The sequence below is a fragment of the Amphiprion ocellaris genome, chromosome 16 (assembly GCF_022539595.1).
Source record: "Amphiprion ocellaris isolate individual 3 ecotype Okinawa chromosome 16, ASM2253959v1, whole genome shotgun sequence".
Classification (NCBI taxonomy): domain Eukaryota; kingdom Metazoa; phylum Chordata; class Actinopteri; family Pomacentridae; genus Amphiprion; species Amphiprion ocellaris.
Genome location: NC_072781.1, coordinates 14,741,653 through 14,758,924, shown reverse-complemented (window position 1 = coordinate 14,758,924; position 17,272 = coordinate 14,741,653). Strand labels below are relative to the sequence as shown.

At 40.8% G+C, this 17,272-nt stretch overlaps 1 protein-coding gene across 2 annotated transcripts; it reads left to right on the top strand.

Moving 5' to 3' along the window:
- The first annotated feature begins 288 nt into the window (after window positions 1-288).
- ppp1r21 (protein phosphatase 1, regulatory subunit 21) lies at window positions 289-16,372 on the top strand. 2 transcript variants are annotated; one of them, XM_023268162.3, is made up of 22 exons: window positions 289-960; window positions 1,952-2,020; window positions 4,092-4,208; window positions 4,459-4,560; window positions 4,645-4,809; window positions 4,909-4,967; window positions 5,355-5,449; window positions 5,714-5,766; window positions 8,410-8,559; window positions 8,685-8,786; window positions 8,864-8,952; window positions 9,036-9,172; window positions 9,389-9,481; window positions 9,984-10,111; window positions 10,733-10,882; window positions 11,354-11,446; window positions 12,308-12,562; window positions 12,961-12,996; window positions 13,138-13,254; window positions 13,774-13,872; window positions 13,978-14,106; window positions 14,717-16,372. In XM_023268162.3, the coding sequence occupies exons 1-22, from the start codon at window positions 901-903 to the stop codon at window positions 14,744-14,746; spliced, it is 2,328 nt and encodes a 775-aa protein (XP_023123930.1). In that variant the 5' UTR covers window positions 289-900; the 3' UTR covers window positions 14,747-16,372. The 2 variants fall into 2 exon arrangements, with proteins under 2 accessions (XP_023123930.1, XP_023123929.1); XM_023268161.3 differs by having other exon boundaries at window positions 290-960; window positions 4,092-4,238.
- The last annotated feature ends 900 nt before the right edge of the window (window positions 16,373-17,272 follow it).

The following is a 17,272-nucleotide window of genomic DNA, read 5'->3' as shown; positions in this document are numbered from 1 at the left end:
TCTATCTATCTATCTATCTATCTATCTATCTATCTATCTATCTATCTATCTATCTATCTTTCTTGCTGGCAGAAGATCCTTTATTTGTGTGTGAAAATACTCCATAACAAATGAAAAAAGCATTATGCAGCATTTTGAGAGTATCACATTATGTTGTATGATCTATCTATCTATCTATCTATCTATCTATCTATCTATCTATCTATTAAGGCCTACAAACACTAGACGGCGCCCTCTTTACAGCAGCTCACCACTTTGCTGCTTTCTCAACTCTGACCCCTGCTTCTGTCTGTGCTTAGCTCTCATTTGAGGATTTTGCGGGTTAGCCAGAAAATGAAACTGTTCCTCCACAATGGCTGTTTAAGGCTATTTCGCTAGTTTAGCAGCAGCTACACCCATTCTTTAATACGATTAGCGGGCACCGCGGGGTCACTCGGCTCCTGTCAGATAATACTCACCTACATGTGTTGCTCGGTGTCGGGATTTGTTTTGCTACATAGCTCGTTAGCTGTCGGCTAGTCAGCTAGCTAGCTAGCAGGCTCTGTCGCCGCTACGAGTGCTAACTAAAAAAACATAACTGCCAAGTCGGAATAACGTCCGGCTGCTAGCGTAAATCAGATGACTACCAAGCAGTTCATTTTCCGGGACTCATGACCGTTCCTCTGTCACAATGTACCTGCGGTCAGTTTCCCCAAGTAACGGAACAAGCCCCCTTGGAGTAGTTAATATTAACTGTGGGCTAGCTAACCTGAGTTAGCCGGGAACCAGCTCACCGTGTCCAGCGTCAACATTAGAAGCAGCTGACAGTGTGAGGTACGGCGTTGAGGCAGCTAACTGGACAAGCTAGGATACCGTTTTCTAGCATCAACTGTTAGCGACTGGAGAACTTTTCTAGCGACCATGGCTAACGTTACAGACCTGCAAACTAAGTACAGCAAGCTGGCACAGGAGTATTCAAAGGTAAAACTGGGTGTTTGCTTCTTTAATGTTGCTAAAGTGATACTTGTCATTGTTGGTAGGCTGTTGTTTACAGAATCTCTTATTGGACTGTTAGCGTTAGCCACTTTGTTATACAGTCTGACAGTCATCTGAAATACATGACAAATTGTACTTCGGTGTGTTTCATTACACATGTTGTACACTGAAATTTAGTGGAGTCGATGAGCCATTCTATCTTGGTGTCTATGTATATTTACCTGAAACTGAATGCACCTAACACCATAGAACTACAATAATCTCTATCCTGAAAGGGCAGATTGAGGCAGATGCACTAGTAAACATATAAGCAATTAAATGTACACTGGTATGATACAGATATTGGAATAGAGTACATGAGGAGTTGTTGTCATGCTATGTTGAAGCTTGGATGTTTTCAGTTTCCTGCAATATATTTTGACCATGTAATAGTCTATCATAGCTGTGAAAAGTGTCCCTTGAGTGTTTAATGGCTGTAAACAGTTTTGATGGTTAATTTGTTATCTAGTGACAGTAAAGTCTGTGCTTTCTCTTATATGTGCCCTTTGTGTCTGTGTCAGCTGACACCACGGGGAGTAAGAGCCGCTTCCTCTTCAACTCCGATCTCCCCGTTAGCTAAGAACGATATCCTGCTCGGGAAGTGCTGACTGTGCAACGGTCACACATCATGCACCCATTTTGCTTAATTTAGTGTGTTTAAAGGCTCCCAGCTGTACAGAGAAGCACAATCAGTTTAACAATCTTCATGACTCTTGATATTATGTAGAGTAGGATGAAAAACAGTGATACACAGGTGTAGGACACAGAGTTTCTGTGTAAAGGCAAATAGTAAGTCAGCTTTATGCAGGGTACTGTGTACATATCAAATTCTTCTTTATTTGGAAACTGCCTGTAAATCTAAATCCTGACCACAGACAACAGTTTTTGTTACATTTGTGTTTTATGTCATAGTATCTTGTTTTTTATGTATTCACAGCTCCGTGCTCAGAACCAGGTGTTGAAGAAGGCAGTTGTGGATGAACAGGCCAACTCTGCTTCACTAAAGGTAAAGTGACACGTTCCATCTGCAATATACAATGTTACTCCTGATAAAAGGTAGAAAATTGGACAAAAATCTTAGGTATAGCTAATATTATTAAGTACAATATTAGGTATTAGTCCAATTTTTAGCCACAATGCTTCAGCCAGCAACTGCCAAACAGCTGAAATGTAGTCACACGGGGCATTTGTCTGCATCAAACTAAAGTGCACGTTTTTGGGACTGGCACGCTCAAATTTTATAAGTGCCTAACGATTATGTATAGGAGATACAGAGATAGATGTGTGTCTAGCATGTAACAGCAATCTTGCATGACAGTGTCAATGGTTCATCTTTGCGTGTTTTGGATTTGTGGCAACAAAGTCATACATCGTTCTTTGCAAATTTTCTGACATGCAGAAGTTGTAACCAGCTGTGCTGTAAATGGATGAAAACACTTCTGTCTGCACACTTGCACCTTGCAGATCTTTTTCACCAGGGTGACAACTGCCAGGCAATAGAAGAAGAAATCCTACACCAAAGAATTTTTTTTCTAAAGAAAAAATGCTGTTTAAAGGATGGAGAAACCTGTTGCAGACTGTGGTGGTAATGTTATCAACTGAAGTTATTTAGTTGACCTGAGAGCTGTGTTACTAAGCAAGAATGATAGGTCATTGAGTTATTTTGAGCCTTAAGCCAGAGTTTTCAGTGTCACGACGGTTGCTCTGCTTTGACCTGACTAGATCATCCTGCACGGCTAACCTGTTCCACAGGAGGTTCTGTTTAGAGTTTGTGATCGAAATTGGCTGTAATTCACCAGTTCCGGTAATGATCCTTTTTACCGTAATTCTTTCTGAAACAGATTCTCAGCTGAGGGAATATGTTATATCTGCAAAGCTGTTGAGCTGTACATTTCTAATGCCACAAAAAATTGTGGAGTTACACACAGAACAAACTGTATGTGCTGTTTTGCCATGGCAACCTATTTGCATTCAGTTAATGATGCAGAAAATGTAGAAATATGTTTTTGTTTTTCATAATGATTTGCTGCTAAGTCCACTTTACACTATTGACATTGCAGCGAATAAAACAGACTAGAATTCTGATTAGTCTATTGTTTTTTTTCTCACAGAGAATAATTCATTAACGTTGATTATATTTTTTTGCTTACTTACTAAAGCGAGTTCTGCATATCCTTTGTTGTGGCGCGGTGTCAGTCCTAAATGCTCTTCTTGAGTGTCATTTTTACATTTCTGACGTGTAAAGTTTAACAGTTCTAATATGTGGCTATCGTGTTAGAAACAAGCAGCTGCATTGAGAGTGCACTACGTGGTAAAATAAATATAACTTTCACTGCACCATTTTCAGTAATGGTGCTTTTTACCTTAATACATTTTTGCGTTATTATAACAAGCTGTTCCTCTTGACTGAAGTAGGTGACATGCCAGCAGTCTATTTTGTGCAGATGTAGAGTCAGGCCTTTTATGGGAGCATGCAGGGAGCCTGATGAAAAAACCTGGGGTAACAAAGAACCTTGAGAACCACCGTGTTCATACTCATTTCACTGCTTGTGGTTTAGGTTTTGTCCAGTCTGCTTATACAATAAACAGCCTGGCTATGTCAAACTTGCTTCATTGTATACCCCCTGGCATCAGTACACACAGAAGCCTGGCAGGATAACAGCCAAACAGTCACTCAATAAGCCAATACTATGTACAAATGCACTGTGGTATTAAATTGTAGCTTTTTCGTGGTTGTTGGTTGTAGCATTCTCTCTCAATATTAGACCAATTACAAAGATTTTGTTCTGATTAATGATTTACACATAGAAATATGGTAAAATAGGGCTCAGGTTTAGCTAGGGTTAGCCTTTAAGACTTAATGGAGATGGACTGTAAACAACTATATTTTCATTGCTGCTAAACAAATCCAGATGCCCAGAGATCGTCTGATTAGTACTTGTTGCAATGGTGCTATTCATTCTGCTGGAGTTGCACGATGACAACAGAATGGCTTGATGGTGATTAAGAGGCAGTGATCATGCATTAGATTTTAAAAAGATTTGTTATTAATTATACTCATATTTCTTCCTGATCAGGAGCAGCTGAAGCAGAGGGACCAGAGCCTGAGGAAGCAGGAGCAGGAGATGGACAGTCTCAGCTTCAGGAACCAACAGCTGGCCAAGAGGGTGGAGCTGCTACAAGAGGAGCTTGCTGTTAGTGAAGCCAAGGGCAAAAAGGGGAAGGTGATCATGAGGGGGGGAAAGAAGGGATTGGCTTCGTAGTTCGTTGAAGAAACAGGATGTATGATGTATTTTTTTGTAATGATCCTAAAACTCATCTCATCATAGCAAAAACAGCATTTTTGAGAGGGATTATGGAATTTACGTGCTCTGTAATTATTACGATTATACAGTAATGTTTGTGAAGTTAATAGATCATTGACAGCTACTTTACTTCCTCCAGAGCAAAGGAGACTCTCCCTCGCAGCATGGTTTACAGACTCAGAGTGTTTTTGATGAGGACCTGCAGAAAAAGATAGAAGAAAATGAGCGACTTCATATCCAAGTATGCAGCCACGTTGTGTTCATCAGCTGTCTTTGTTTTTGTATATATTTTGTTGAAAGTTAAATAATTTCCGCTGTATATCAGTTCTATGAAGCAGATGAGCAGCACAGGAGGCAGGAGGCTGAGCTGAAGGCACGACTAGAGGAGCTGGAGAAAGATGCCGAGCAGCATCAGACAGCTGTGGACTTACTCACCACAAAGTATGTGGAAACAATTGAGCGGCTGCAGAGTGACAAAGCACGTTTAGAGGTAAGGATCACCAGGAGGAGGAGGAGAAAGAAGTGTTCTGTGTTTGACAGCTTTAGTAATGTTTATCAAAATGTTTGCTTGTTCCCTTTCTCCTGACAGGTGAAATCACAAACTCTGGAGAGGGAAGCGAAAGAGTGTAGGATGCGAACAGAAGAATGGTACACCTACTGTTTCTTTACAGATTCAGAATAATTTAGTCCAGCGGTGTGGTGATAGAATCCAGAGAGGTGCAGCTAACATGATTTGCAGGCAATGCATGTACGTAGAGTTACAGCATTGTTCAGGTATTCTGCTCTGGTGGAAACTGTGCAGAAGAATACCTGCTGTATATATCGGTGCTAAAATTATCTTGGAAATTATTAGATGTTAGTATTTTAACCTGATTATGACAAATGTTTTCTGTACAGTTTTATGAAAATGTTTTATGGTACACATTTTTGCTTACTGCAGTTTTTCTCTCCAACCGAATACAAATGAATATAATAAGTTTTATTTATTGAAATGCATATTTTAATCCACCCAACACTTTTGGTCTCCTCCTGCAGTCAGCAGCAGTTGAGGCGGTGCCAGTCAGAGCTGAACAGACAGGTGAAACAAAGCAGCAGTGTTATCCAGGAGAAAGTGCCCTTCAATGACACCAGTGAGTACCTGGCACTAAGCCACTTGGACAAAAACAATTTGCTCCAGAACAGACATCTATTTGAGAACACTTGTGTCTTTGTCACTGATACCATAACAACATGATGCCCTGGAGTAAGCAGTGTAATGCTACACCAAACTGTAATATTGCACCAAAGGAGGCAGGAGACTAAACCATTTAAACTATGTTTGTCGAGTCAATAAAGTTCAGTAGAAGGGCTGAGATTCTGCTCTGGCTTAACGGTTTTTCTCTCCTACTCTGCAGAATTTAGTGACTACAACAGCCTAAATGTGCCATCACACAATCGAAGGCACCAGGTGAGTGAGAAAAACACAATAGTTACTGTAACTGTTACTTTGCCACGGAATGCGGCGGAGTTATGTGATGCTGGGCCTACATTATCCGTCTGTCTGTCCGTTTGCAACATTACTCAAAAATGGACTAACAGATTTCAATGAAATTTTCAGGGAAGGTCAGAAATGACACAAGGACTAGCTGATTAGATTTTAGCAGTGATGCAGCTTATAGTCTGGATCCAGTGATTTGTTAAAGCTTTCTGCATCAATGTGAGATAGCGACACGGCATCACTGTAACTATGACAACAAGCGAACACTACATAAGCTGCATGCTGACGATCACATGATTGCGATCCTACTACAAATTGACTGCTGCGCACTTATCAGGACTTATCCGTCAGAAATCATACGAGGAACAATTGATTAAATTGTGGGGGTGTTTCCAAGTTCCATCAATTCCCGCCGTCCGCTACATATTTAGGTCATGTGATTTAGTGTATAAAAAGACAATCAAGATGAAAGGATTGTTGTTCCTCATTTAGTTTTACAGTGATGCTCATTTTGCCATGTGTTATAAATCCAGTGCAACCCTTCCTTTGCAGTGTTACGCTTTCACCACTCTCCAAAAGTCAAAATGTTTGCCAAATGTTATGTCGTTCACCCGATAATAGGGAAGATGAGACCAGTTAGTTTCACCCTACTGAGGAAGCGTTGTTGAAACAGTACTATATGTGCTTAGTTGAGGAGCCAGTGGTCAAAGCTACCATCTGTGGAGTTATGACGGAATTCCTCTGTATGTGAATCCCACCTACATGCCATTGCAGTGCCTATAGAAAGTATTTACCCCCCTTGGAAGCTTTCCTTTTTTATTTTTTCACCATTGAATCATTGTCAATTCAATTAGGCTTTTTTTTCCTGCAAAGGTAATTCAAAATATAAAATGTAAAATAGTTGATTATATAACTATTCACTCCTCTCAAGTCATTAGTTAGTAGATGCACCTTTAGCTGCTATTACTGCATTGAGCTTATGTAGCTAGGTCTCATTCAGCCCTGCATATCTGGACATTGCAACTTTGCCCCATTCTTCTCAATCTCCGTTAGGTATCAATGGGATTGTGAGTCAACAAGTGTTTTTTGAGACAAGCCAAGCCTGAGGTCTGGGCTCCAACTTGGCCACTCCAGAATATTGACTGTTGTCTTAAAACCGTAGGCATGCAGTTTTGGCTGTATGCTTTGGGTCATTGTCTTGCTGCTAACCAAATCTTCTCCCAAATCACAGTTTTCTTGCAGAGTCATGTTGTCCTTCAGGATTTCAATATATTTTGCTGAATTCATTTTACCCTCAACCTATACAAGCCTTCCAGGGCCTGCTGGCGAGAAGCATCCTCACATCATGACGCTACCGCTACCATGCTCCACAGTGGGGATGGTGTGTTTGTGATGATGTGCCATGTTAAGTGTCCAACAAAGATTTTGGTCTAATCAGAACTTTTTTCCACTTGACTTCAGAGTTTCTCCCATGCCTTCTGGTGAAGTCTAGTTGAGATTTAATGGGAGCTTTTTTCAACAGTGGCTTTTCTTGGCCGATATCCCCTAAAGATATGACTGTTGAAGAATAGGCAAAAGTTTTTGCATGCACAGTCTCTCCCATGTCAGCCGTTGAAGCTTGTAAATCCATCAGAGGACTCACAGGTGTCTTGCTGCCCCCCCTCACTCTAGTCTCTTTCTTGCATGGCTGCTTAGTTATTGAGGACAGCCTGCTCTAGGCAGATTTCTGCAAGTGACATACTGCTTCCATGTCTTGATGATGGAATTACCTGTACTCCTAGGTATATTCACTGACCTGGAATTTTCCTTGTATCCATCCCCTGACTTGTGCTTTTTAGCAACCTGCCATGGAGTTGCTTGAAGTGTTCTTTTGTCCTCATGGTGTAATTATATCCAGGAGTACTAATTCACCAATGACTGGACCTTCCAGATGCAGGTGTTGCAATACTACAGTCACTTGAGACACACTTGCTGCACTCAGATGATCTCCTTTTTACTAATCAGGTGATTTGTAGGACCAGTTGGCTGCCCCTCTTTTATATTTGGTATATCACTTTAAAGGTGGTGAATGCAATCCCTTATTTTACATTTCTAAATATTTCTTGTCAACAAAGCCAAATTAAATTGACCACAATTCAGTGTTAAAAAAGTGGGGTAAATACATAATATAGGCACTGTGCATTGGAGTGGTGCACATCTTTGGTTGGTCTTGGATACCCGGCACGGCTAGGACAGTGACCCCTTCATGATAGGTCTGAGGTGTGACCTAATGATGACATCCTCTCCTATTACGCATCACGTTGGTAGAGAATCTATTGCTCAATCATTTGCAAACAATGTAATATATCTCATTCTTTTACATATATTTTTTAAATGTACTGTCAATTGAATTAGATATAAAGATCACCAAACTCCACTAGTTAAATTATGTTTTGGGAGAAAGTTCAATAAAAATATGATGTTTACAATACAATGCAATAGTACTCTCACAGTCACAAATGTAATATCAACTTGGACACAAACTATGTCACAGATGGATTCATACCGTTTTATTTTTTTAGAACTGTACTGTAACAGTTGTCTGTGGATTGTGCTGTCTTTCTGTGGATTCAGCTTAAGGCGCGTGATGTGGCAGGACAGGCTCTGAGCTTTATTCAGGACCTGGTGGCTGCTCTGTTGAACTTCCATTCCTATACAGAGCAGAGAGTACACATCTATCCCTTGGACTCCTCCATTGAGCCCATCTCTCCTCTCAACCAGAAGGTGAGGCAGCCATAAACAAGAAATACGTGCAGTGCCCAATGGGATGTATACTGCATGAGGCAGTAACACAGATTCTACATATGGAGTGGTGGTGCTTAAGATTTATAATTCCTCTCTTATCATAGTTTTCACAGTATCTTCATGAGAATGCAGCCTATGTGCGCCCCCTGGAGGACAGCTTTCTGCAGTTATACCAAAGCATCACAGAGGACACTGTCACAGTACTGGTGAGTTTTGAACAGGAGCATTTGGATACTTGTTTATATTTGAACCACTAAATGTGATTTTTGTTGTTGAATTGAAGGAGACTGTGGTCAAGCTGAAGAGTTTTGCTGATAATTTCTCCACGTACACACACTTTCTGCAAAAGATTCTTCCCTACCAGCTGAAAAGGTCAGTGCTGTGTGTCTGTGAGAGAGATAAAGTAATGGAATGGAGGGTGCTGTAGTGATGTTTATCTTCTCTCTTGCTTTCAGCCTGGAAGAAGAGTGTGAGGCACCTCTTTGTACTACTGCCCTCACTGCGAAAAACAAGGAGTTGCAGAGTGACACGAAGAAAGTAACATCTGTGTTTGAGAAACTGCAGAACTACATTAACCTTTTGGCCTTACCCAGTAGGTTGACGCAGTACATTTTCACTCCATTTGCCTGAAATCTCTTCGACTTATCATAGTCAATACTGTGTTGGACTTATTAATTAACTTAGTCATATAAATTATTGTCTTTTTTTTTTTTTTAAATGGTGGATTTGCTAATTTTTATGTAAAGCAGGAGCTTATAAAATAATAATAAGTCATGCATGTTTTACAAATGTGTGCAATGTGTGACAGGTGTTCGGCAGGATGCCATGCCACAGAGCAGCACCTCGGCTGTCTTCACCCAGCTGGCTGCCTGCCTACACAGTCTTCATGATGCCATTAAAGGTGAGCAGCTCTGCTAGCCGTTTTTGACCCGGAGCTATTCACACACAGTATGACAATTCCCTCACGCAACCGCTGAGCTGCAGTTGCCATTCATAAAAGTCAGACTTACTTTCTTTTTTTTTACAATCCACCACTGTCCCACTTTTGAAGAGAAAACATCCAGAGGCTTCTATCACAGCGTGACACCAAATGGAAGCATAATCTTCTGCTCTTTGGAGAAGACTCACTTTTGTACAGCTGACTCATTTAGTTAAGTGAAAATGGGTTTATGTAGCAAATACCTTGGTCTGTTTGTCTTGGTTCTTGTGCAGTGAGTGGTTGTGGTCAAATATCCACTAAAACCTGCAGTTTTACAATCTGAAAATGTGAAAATCTAAAGCGTATAATTTACACATCGGTCGGCAAGGAAGTGGCATAAAGCAGCATCCTTTTGATCTGACAAGATGGTAAAACCAGTGCATGATATGAATGCTGTTGTTCTCTCTGCTTTCTGTGTGTCTAGAGATGTCAAAGCATTACAACCAGAAGGCTGGCATTGAGCAGGAGCTCCCTACCGTCACCCAAAAGCTCTGTACCACCACAGAGTGCCTCCTGGGATCTTTGGGTTCGCTGACCAGCAGCACCGGCAAGGTATGGCCAACAGGGGGCAGGCAGCAGCCAGGTTTATATTTCCTCCATTGTGTTTTGAAGCAGTGTGGCTTCGTTATTAGCTGGAATGCATTAAAGCTTAATTGTAAGTAGCAGCAAATTTTCACTGCAACTGGATCAGATTGGTAAATTGCCACTAATGCGATAACACGGAACAGGCGGACTCAGGTGGGCAGTGCTTAAATGTTGAAAGATGCTGTCCAAATTACAGTTTGTACAGCTGCTACCCAGTCAGAGTAAAGGGCTAAATGATTTCTCTCTGTGAATCAAGTCAATTGTTGGCTGTGATGTGTCTGCTGATAGGAGGCACAGTCTGCTGGGTTGCAGCATTGAATAAAATATCAAGAATTCGCATGATGAGTGCAGCAAGCTGCACTTTTAGAGCAGGCAATAGCTTAATTGCTCAGACATTTATCATCCTGGACACTTGGTGGTGGAATCATCTCCCTGCTGTAAACACTCGTTAATTTGAGGCTACACAGAATGCTGAGTATCTGCATTGAGGAATGTAGACATTAATTGGTGTTTCTTTAGCTGGGGAAACTGCAAAGATCTGTTTTGCTTGAGTGACATGATACGAAATATCACATTAATTTGTTACAGATTGCCACTTTCTTCAGCAACAACTTGGACTTCTTCACATCATCAGGCTACAATCCAAGAGGGTGTACAGTAGCACTCAATCCCTTGCAAGCAGAGAGTATGCTAGCCAACAAAAAGAAAGCAGCCATCTATATCAATGCTATCAAAAAGGTTAGTACATTGTTAAATCTGCTGGTTGTTACCAGGTCTCTTATGGTGCCCCCAGACCTTAAAACACTCCGACCATTAGGATTACACAGACTATAAGAAAACCTTTGTGAATATTTAATGTTTCAGGCTGTTTTTATATCTCAATGCTGCTTTTATCCCTGTTTTTTATGCTTCAATTTCTTGTTTTTGTTTTGTTTGTATTCATTTTTCTTTTCTATACTTCGAGTAGTGCTGTGGGCCGATGCAGCGGCCTGGGTTCGGTTCCCTCTCACGGCCCTTTGCTGCATGTCTTCCCCCCACTCTTCTCCTTCCTTTCCTGTCTGTCTCCACTGCACCTATCAATAAAGGCAAAAAGATAACTTAAAAAAAAGAGTAGTGCTGCGGAAATAAAGTTCTTTGGGCATATTAAGTGCATATTTTGTGTTAATACATGACTGTTCTATTATATTACCATTTCATTTGTTCATTCAGGCCAGGCCACAGTCTGTTCCATACAGAGAAGCCCTGTCAAACCGTCGTATTCTTACCAGCTCCACTGAGAGCAGAGAGGGTCTTACGCAGCAGGTAAGAGACTCAGCTCAAGCACTCTTTCTTTAAACCTTTTCACGATTTGTCTAGTCACTATTTAAGGAAGTTACATCTGCTCACAAGCTACAATCAGGCACTCAGGCCTTTGTGGTCTTTGTGACCGTGTATGAGTCAGAGTGCCATCCAGGTTTGACTGCCCTAAGTGCAGTGTTATAAGAGAGATAAAGTTAAAAACGGTTTCACGTGCAAACGTGTTTACTGTGGTTTTGTCTTCTTTGGCTCATATTGACATTAAAGAAAAAATCGAGGATGTAGGAAAACAGGAAACAGCAGAACAACAGTGTCCGTGGTTGCTGATAAAACACAGAGAACCGGTGGGAAACTCAACAACACAGTCATGTGATATTTCAGATCACTTCCAGACAGTTGGTCTTTAGGGACAGGGTGTGAAGAATGGAGAAGTTGGGCGAGTGAGTTTGTGCATACTTTGTTCTCAGCAAAAGTTTAGTTTGTTATTTAAAATTGGCCTTTTGTTTTTATGTCAATATGTCACTTCATGAGCAAATTTATAAAGCACTAAATTAGAAAATTAATGAACGAATACAATGTCTTTTGTCTTTTGGACTACTGCAATTTAAGCTTTTGGAAGGAAATATCCAGTGAGCTTTGAATCATTTTACTTTGAATATTTTCTTTATGATTCTGTTAATCAGAGTTGAATTATTACAGATTTGATGTTGAATTATTACAAACTGTTTTGTTACATAGTTTCCTGACTTCCTCCTGAATACTGTTGCCCTTTCACTTCTCCCAGCCGTTGCTCAGCCCTCTTTTCACAAGCTCACTGTCCACTCCTCTCCTCTCCTCTCCTCTCCTCTCCCTGCTGGCCTCCTGCAGGTGCAGCAGAGCCAGGAGAAGATCGCTCGGCTGGAGCAGGAGAAAGAGCACTGGCTCCTGGAGGCCCAGCTGGGGAAGGTGCGGTTGGAAAAGGAAAACCAGCGCATTGCGGACCTGGAAGCGCAACTCGCAGCAGCTTTAGGAGGAAGTCCAAACTCTCAAACAGCTGCAGCCAGCACACTCGCACAGAGCCAAGAGGAAGCAGAGACAGAGCTGAGAGCCACAGGGAAAGAGACGACACTGTGCACCAGCCTGGTATACTTACTGTTCAGGCTCCTGTTTGTTTGAGAATGCATTTTAGTGCCCATGGCATTGGAGTCTGATTTGCTTCAACAAAGGGAGTGTTATTGTTCTTTTCTTGTAGCTCCCACACTAAGCCAGTTTTTTCTTAATAAAACTCAGATTTCCAATGTGCTGACATAGCGGAATAGAAGAATACTGTTGTTCATGCGAGTCAGTGCAGAGTTCACAGTACAGACATAATCCAGAGCTGTTTGCTTTAGTCTCTGTACTACTTGTGTTTTAGCTTCTGTCGTTGTCGTCTCATGTGTTTCTCGTTTGTCCTAGCAGAGGCCTGTCTGTGCTTGAAGTGGATTTTTTTAACATCTGACGTGGGATTTGATCTCTGACATGTTATTCTGTTTTGTCACCAGGTTGGCATGTTGTGCACAACACCTACAGTTGAACATGTGAGTTGCCATACACTTAACTAAATGACCTATTTAATTGAGCAATAAAAAATATGTGTTTGAATAACAGTGTTTGGCATGGTGAAGCTTCCCTAACAGAAAAAAAAATTGTTTAGTTGGATGTTGTGTCTGTATTTGCAGGTGGGAGACGAGGAGTCCAGGGAGCAGCTGATAAAGACTCACTACATGGCCAGAGTGGGAGAGCTCACCACTCAGCTCCAGATTTCTGATAGCAAAGCTGTGCACTTTCACTCTGAGGTGAAGCCCTTACTATAGTGTTCCAACTAGTATCTTACAGGAAAGAATTGACCTTTTCATACCATGCTGCTTTTCAAGCGTTGCATGTCATCTCAGACGAGATACGGAAACTTTTTCATGCTTTTTGGACTTTAAAAGTCCTTCTTTAGTCCCATTATTACTAAGTGTTGCCTTATTTACTGAGAAACCGACACCCAATATTTTAGTATTATGTTGAAGCTTGATCTGAATGTAGATACGTGTCTAAACGACGTGCTGTCGTATTGTGACTAACCGGCATGTCAGTCGCCTTCATTTTGTATTGTAGCAACAGGAATGCGCCTGATCTTGAGTCAGCTTCTCACCTATTAAGTTTTTTGAATTGTCCATTTGTCTTTGACATTTCCCGCAAATACACCCATTACTCAAAGAAATGTCTACTTTCATTGCAGCTTCAGCAGCAGATCTCTGAAGCGTGCCAGACGTGCTTTAAACCTATCTGGGGACGGCCGTTGTTTACTTTCCTCTTTCTCTTTGTAGTGTCGAGCTTTGGCGAAGAGATTAACCATTGCAGAAAAATCACGGGAGACTCTGAGTGATGATGTCAAAATGGCTAATCAAAACATCACACGCTTGCAGGTAAAATGCACTCTCATTGCCAAATAATGTCCCGTCTGTAATATGCTATAGTATATTTCTAATTCAGAAAACATTCAGATTGTAACTGCAGTGTGTCTCGCATAGGATGAGCTGGCTACGACAAAGAGGAGCTATGAAGACCAGCTTAGCATGATGAGCGACCATCTGTGTAGTATGAATGAGACTTTGAGCAAGCAGAGAGAGGAAATCGACACACTCAAACTGGGCAGCAAGGTACCGCACTGAGAAAGAGTTCTTTTCCCTTTTAATTCAAGCTACTTTCAACATGTTTGCCTTTCAAAACTTTGGTTCACTCTCAGGTTTGTTTTCAGCTGTGCCAATCTCCAGATAGATGCAGTGAAAAACACTGTCACTGAGAAGAAGAGATACAAATCCAGAGAATGTGAAGCATCAGTTGGCAGTGAAATGTGACATTGTAAAGTTTCTGTCAGTTATGAGGTGAACTTTGAGGTCACTGGTGGTGTTGTGGTTGCTGTCGGGTTTGATGGGAAAAGCACCTGCTAGAGACATCTGAAAAAGTCGTTAAGCTGAAGCAGCAGTAAAGGAGAGGCCTGTTTTTGTGCGTGCATGTTCCTGCATGTGTGCACACAGATGACTGCAGGTCGGGAAGGTGCAGGACGGGACTTGCTTGTGATCTAAAGCTGGCGATTTTCTCTTGAAGGCCAGCAACCAGCCTCAGCATGTTTTTAGATATTGACGCAGAATGCAAACCTGAGCCACCTTTGCTCACTGCACCTAAATGCAACACAGAAATTTCAATTCTGGATGGTGACTTGTTTTACATTTTTTAGAGCTGAGCTTGTTTGTTTTTTGTTCCCTTTAGGGAAATGCCAAAAAGAACAAAGGTCGCTAGAGCTGTCTTTAAAACTCTGGCTCCATTTGGCATCACAAAGGGCACCTTGGGGGAAGATCTGTACTGTGGAGCCTCCCAGCAGCGTCGTGGTACCAACACTGTCACCAAACCTCGGGATGATTACATGAGCCTCACATTCTTCCACTGCAATGCAGTATCAATACAAATGAACTGTTTGGAGGCTTAAACATGTTTGACTGAAAAAGCTTTGTTTTTCCCTTTTCTTTGTCACAGCACCAGTTAAAACATAACGTGATTTGCTTAAAAAATACTTTCTGAAACTGTATCGGAGCTCGGCCTTTGGGTCAAAACACAGCTGGAGAGAAACAGCTTTTCCCGAAAAAAAAGGGGGGAGGGAGGAGGAAAATACCCAGCTGAAAGAGTTGAAGTTGGTAACGCTCACTGAAGTCAAGACTTGAAGACCAAACCCTGTTAATCAATGTGTGTAGTTTTCCTGCTTATTGTATGTGTGGGAGAAAATGAAGCTGTGCATTCTTACTGCTTATCTGTGGGAGTAGGCAAGCAGAGTAAATGTTGGTGTGGCTGTATGTGTGCAGAGTGTTGTCTCATTGTGTGACTATGTTGGTGTGGCTGTATGTGTGCAGAGTGTTGTCTCATTGTGTGACTATGGCACCAGGTTTTACAAAATGAGTATTGTTTTACAATTAAATTGTTTTAGATCCAATTTGGGATTATTAAAGCAATTTGTTCCAAGGACAAGTATGTCTAATTACAGCAAAATGCCCCTTCTAACCCATGCATATACCACAAGCTTCTGAAAAGGAGGGCTTTTAAAATCTGACTGAACAACTGACAAAGATGCACTTGAATCCATTCCTCAGTTTGGAAAAAGTTTCAGTCCCCTGGGAGTAGAGAAAAGAAAGGAAAAGATGTCTGCCTTCAAGCACTGATTAACTGTGTTTACCTTGATGGAAATGGATGGACAAGTTGGAGCTCGTGAAATGGTGTCAGTCTGTCTCTGTAAAGTTACTCCGTAACACTAGTCATTTTTATCACCAAAGTAAGTGTGGATGTGCACTCAGAAGCCTAGGGTGGCTCAACAGTCTAAATTAATGTTATATGTATGGATGAAAAGGGTTAATGTGAATATACATTCATTTCAAATCATGATGTAATTGTACTGTATAATTTCTAAAAAAAAAAATACATATATATACAAAAAACATTTATTCAGAAGTTACAAATCTTTATTTTACACAGATTTTGAAAACTAACTGCATTAGTTTTTTGTGTGTCTCCTATAAGGCTGGATAACTGCGAAGTGTCAAAAAGGGATTGGCCCACACTAACTGGTGCTTAGACAATTTGTGAGTCATTGCAGAGGGCAGTTAAAGTTTACAGTAAAATAGAACCTCGCTGGCTTGTAGTGACATGAGGTAAACGACATTTAAAAAAGAAAAACCCAGCAGTGCTCATGAGCAGTTCATTGAAACCTCTTGTTTGCCAGTCTACAGCTGCCAGCAGACCTTTGATCACAAGGATTTGCCCACGCCCTCGAAAATGATACAAAAAAAGGAGAACAAAACTTGTATTCTCACAATGTAACCTGTTGAAAAGCACATATAGATATGTGAAACAAAATAAAGAGCTTGCTCAAAATTGAAATGCTTCATGTATTTAGATTCACTTGGCTGTTAATGATCTTTAAATGTGTGACCTGACTTCTTGTGCTGCATTGTTTGAGAGTTGGAAGAAACTGGGATTTTAAATTGTAATTTAAAAGCAAAAAAACCACATCCTGTAGCACACCCTAACCTCTGGGAAATGATGCAGCACCATTAACCGGACACATGAGAACTGGGCGATTAGTTTTTGATGGTGTCACTTGTTTTGGAAGGAAAGACATAGCATTTTGTTAGAATTTGTGATGCGTTCAAGTGCTCTTGGTACATGACTTAAGAGGTCAAAGTAAAAGTAATAACCACCACTTTTTTGTTGCATATTGAATAGCTACTGTGTGGTAATACTGGAAAAAAACAGATGTAGAAAGAGACTATTGTACTTTCAGTGGTTACAGAATTAATAGAAGAACAAAAAAAATTTAATTTGACTGATAGCACTTGTCCTCATATTTTTATAGGTGTTGTGAAAATACCTTTGATAACTGTAGTGATAAAGAGACATGCATGGTGTTGTGAAAGTGGCTTACCAAAATATCCTGCTTGAAATGGTATATACTTGTCAAGGAAGACATGATGACAGGATAAGACTGAAATACTTTCTTCCATACTTGAATCAACATAATGAAAGGGCAAATAGGTGTCTCTTTTCATTCTTTATGAGCATATAATTATTGTATTTTTAACCATCCTGTAAGGACTGTGATTCAACCTTTTGTTCAAGTCCCGCCTTTGCTAAACCCTTCATAAAGAACTGCAACTCCCCCATTAGACTAAAGATGTAATAAGATACTATATATGGGCCTACTGCACAGGCTGTACAGTGACCTACATGCTTGGGCATAGGTTTCAGCTGAACATTGAGGAGAAGCACATTCAGTATGGG

Excerpts from the sequence above, each read along its gene's own strand:
- ppp1r21 (XM_023268161.3), top strand. The coding sequence starts at position 901 with ATGGCTAACGTTACAGACCTGCAAACTAAGTACAGCAAGCTGGCACAG. Across the intron at positions 5,767-8,409 it reads CACACAATCGAAGGCACCAG|CTTAAGGCGCGTGATGTGGC; the intron begins GTGAGTGAGAAA and ends CTGTGGATTCAG. Across the intron at positions 8,787-8,863 it reads AGGACACTGTCACAGTACTG|GAGACTGTGGTCAAGCTGAA; the intron begins GTGAGTTTTGAA and ends GTTGAATTGAAG.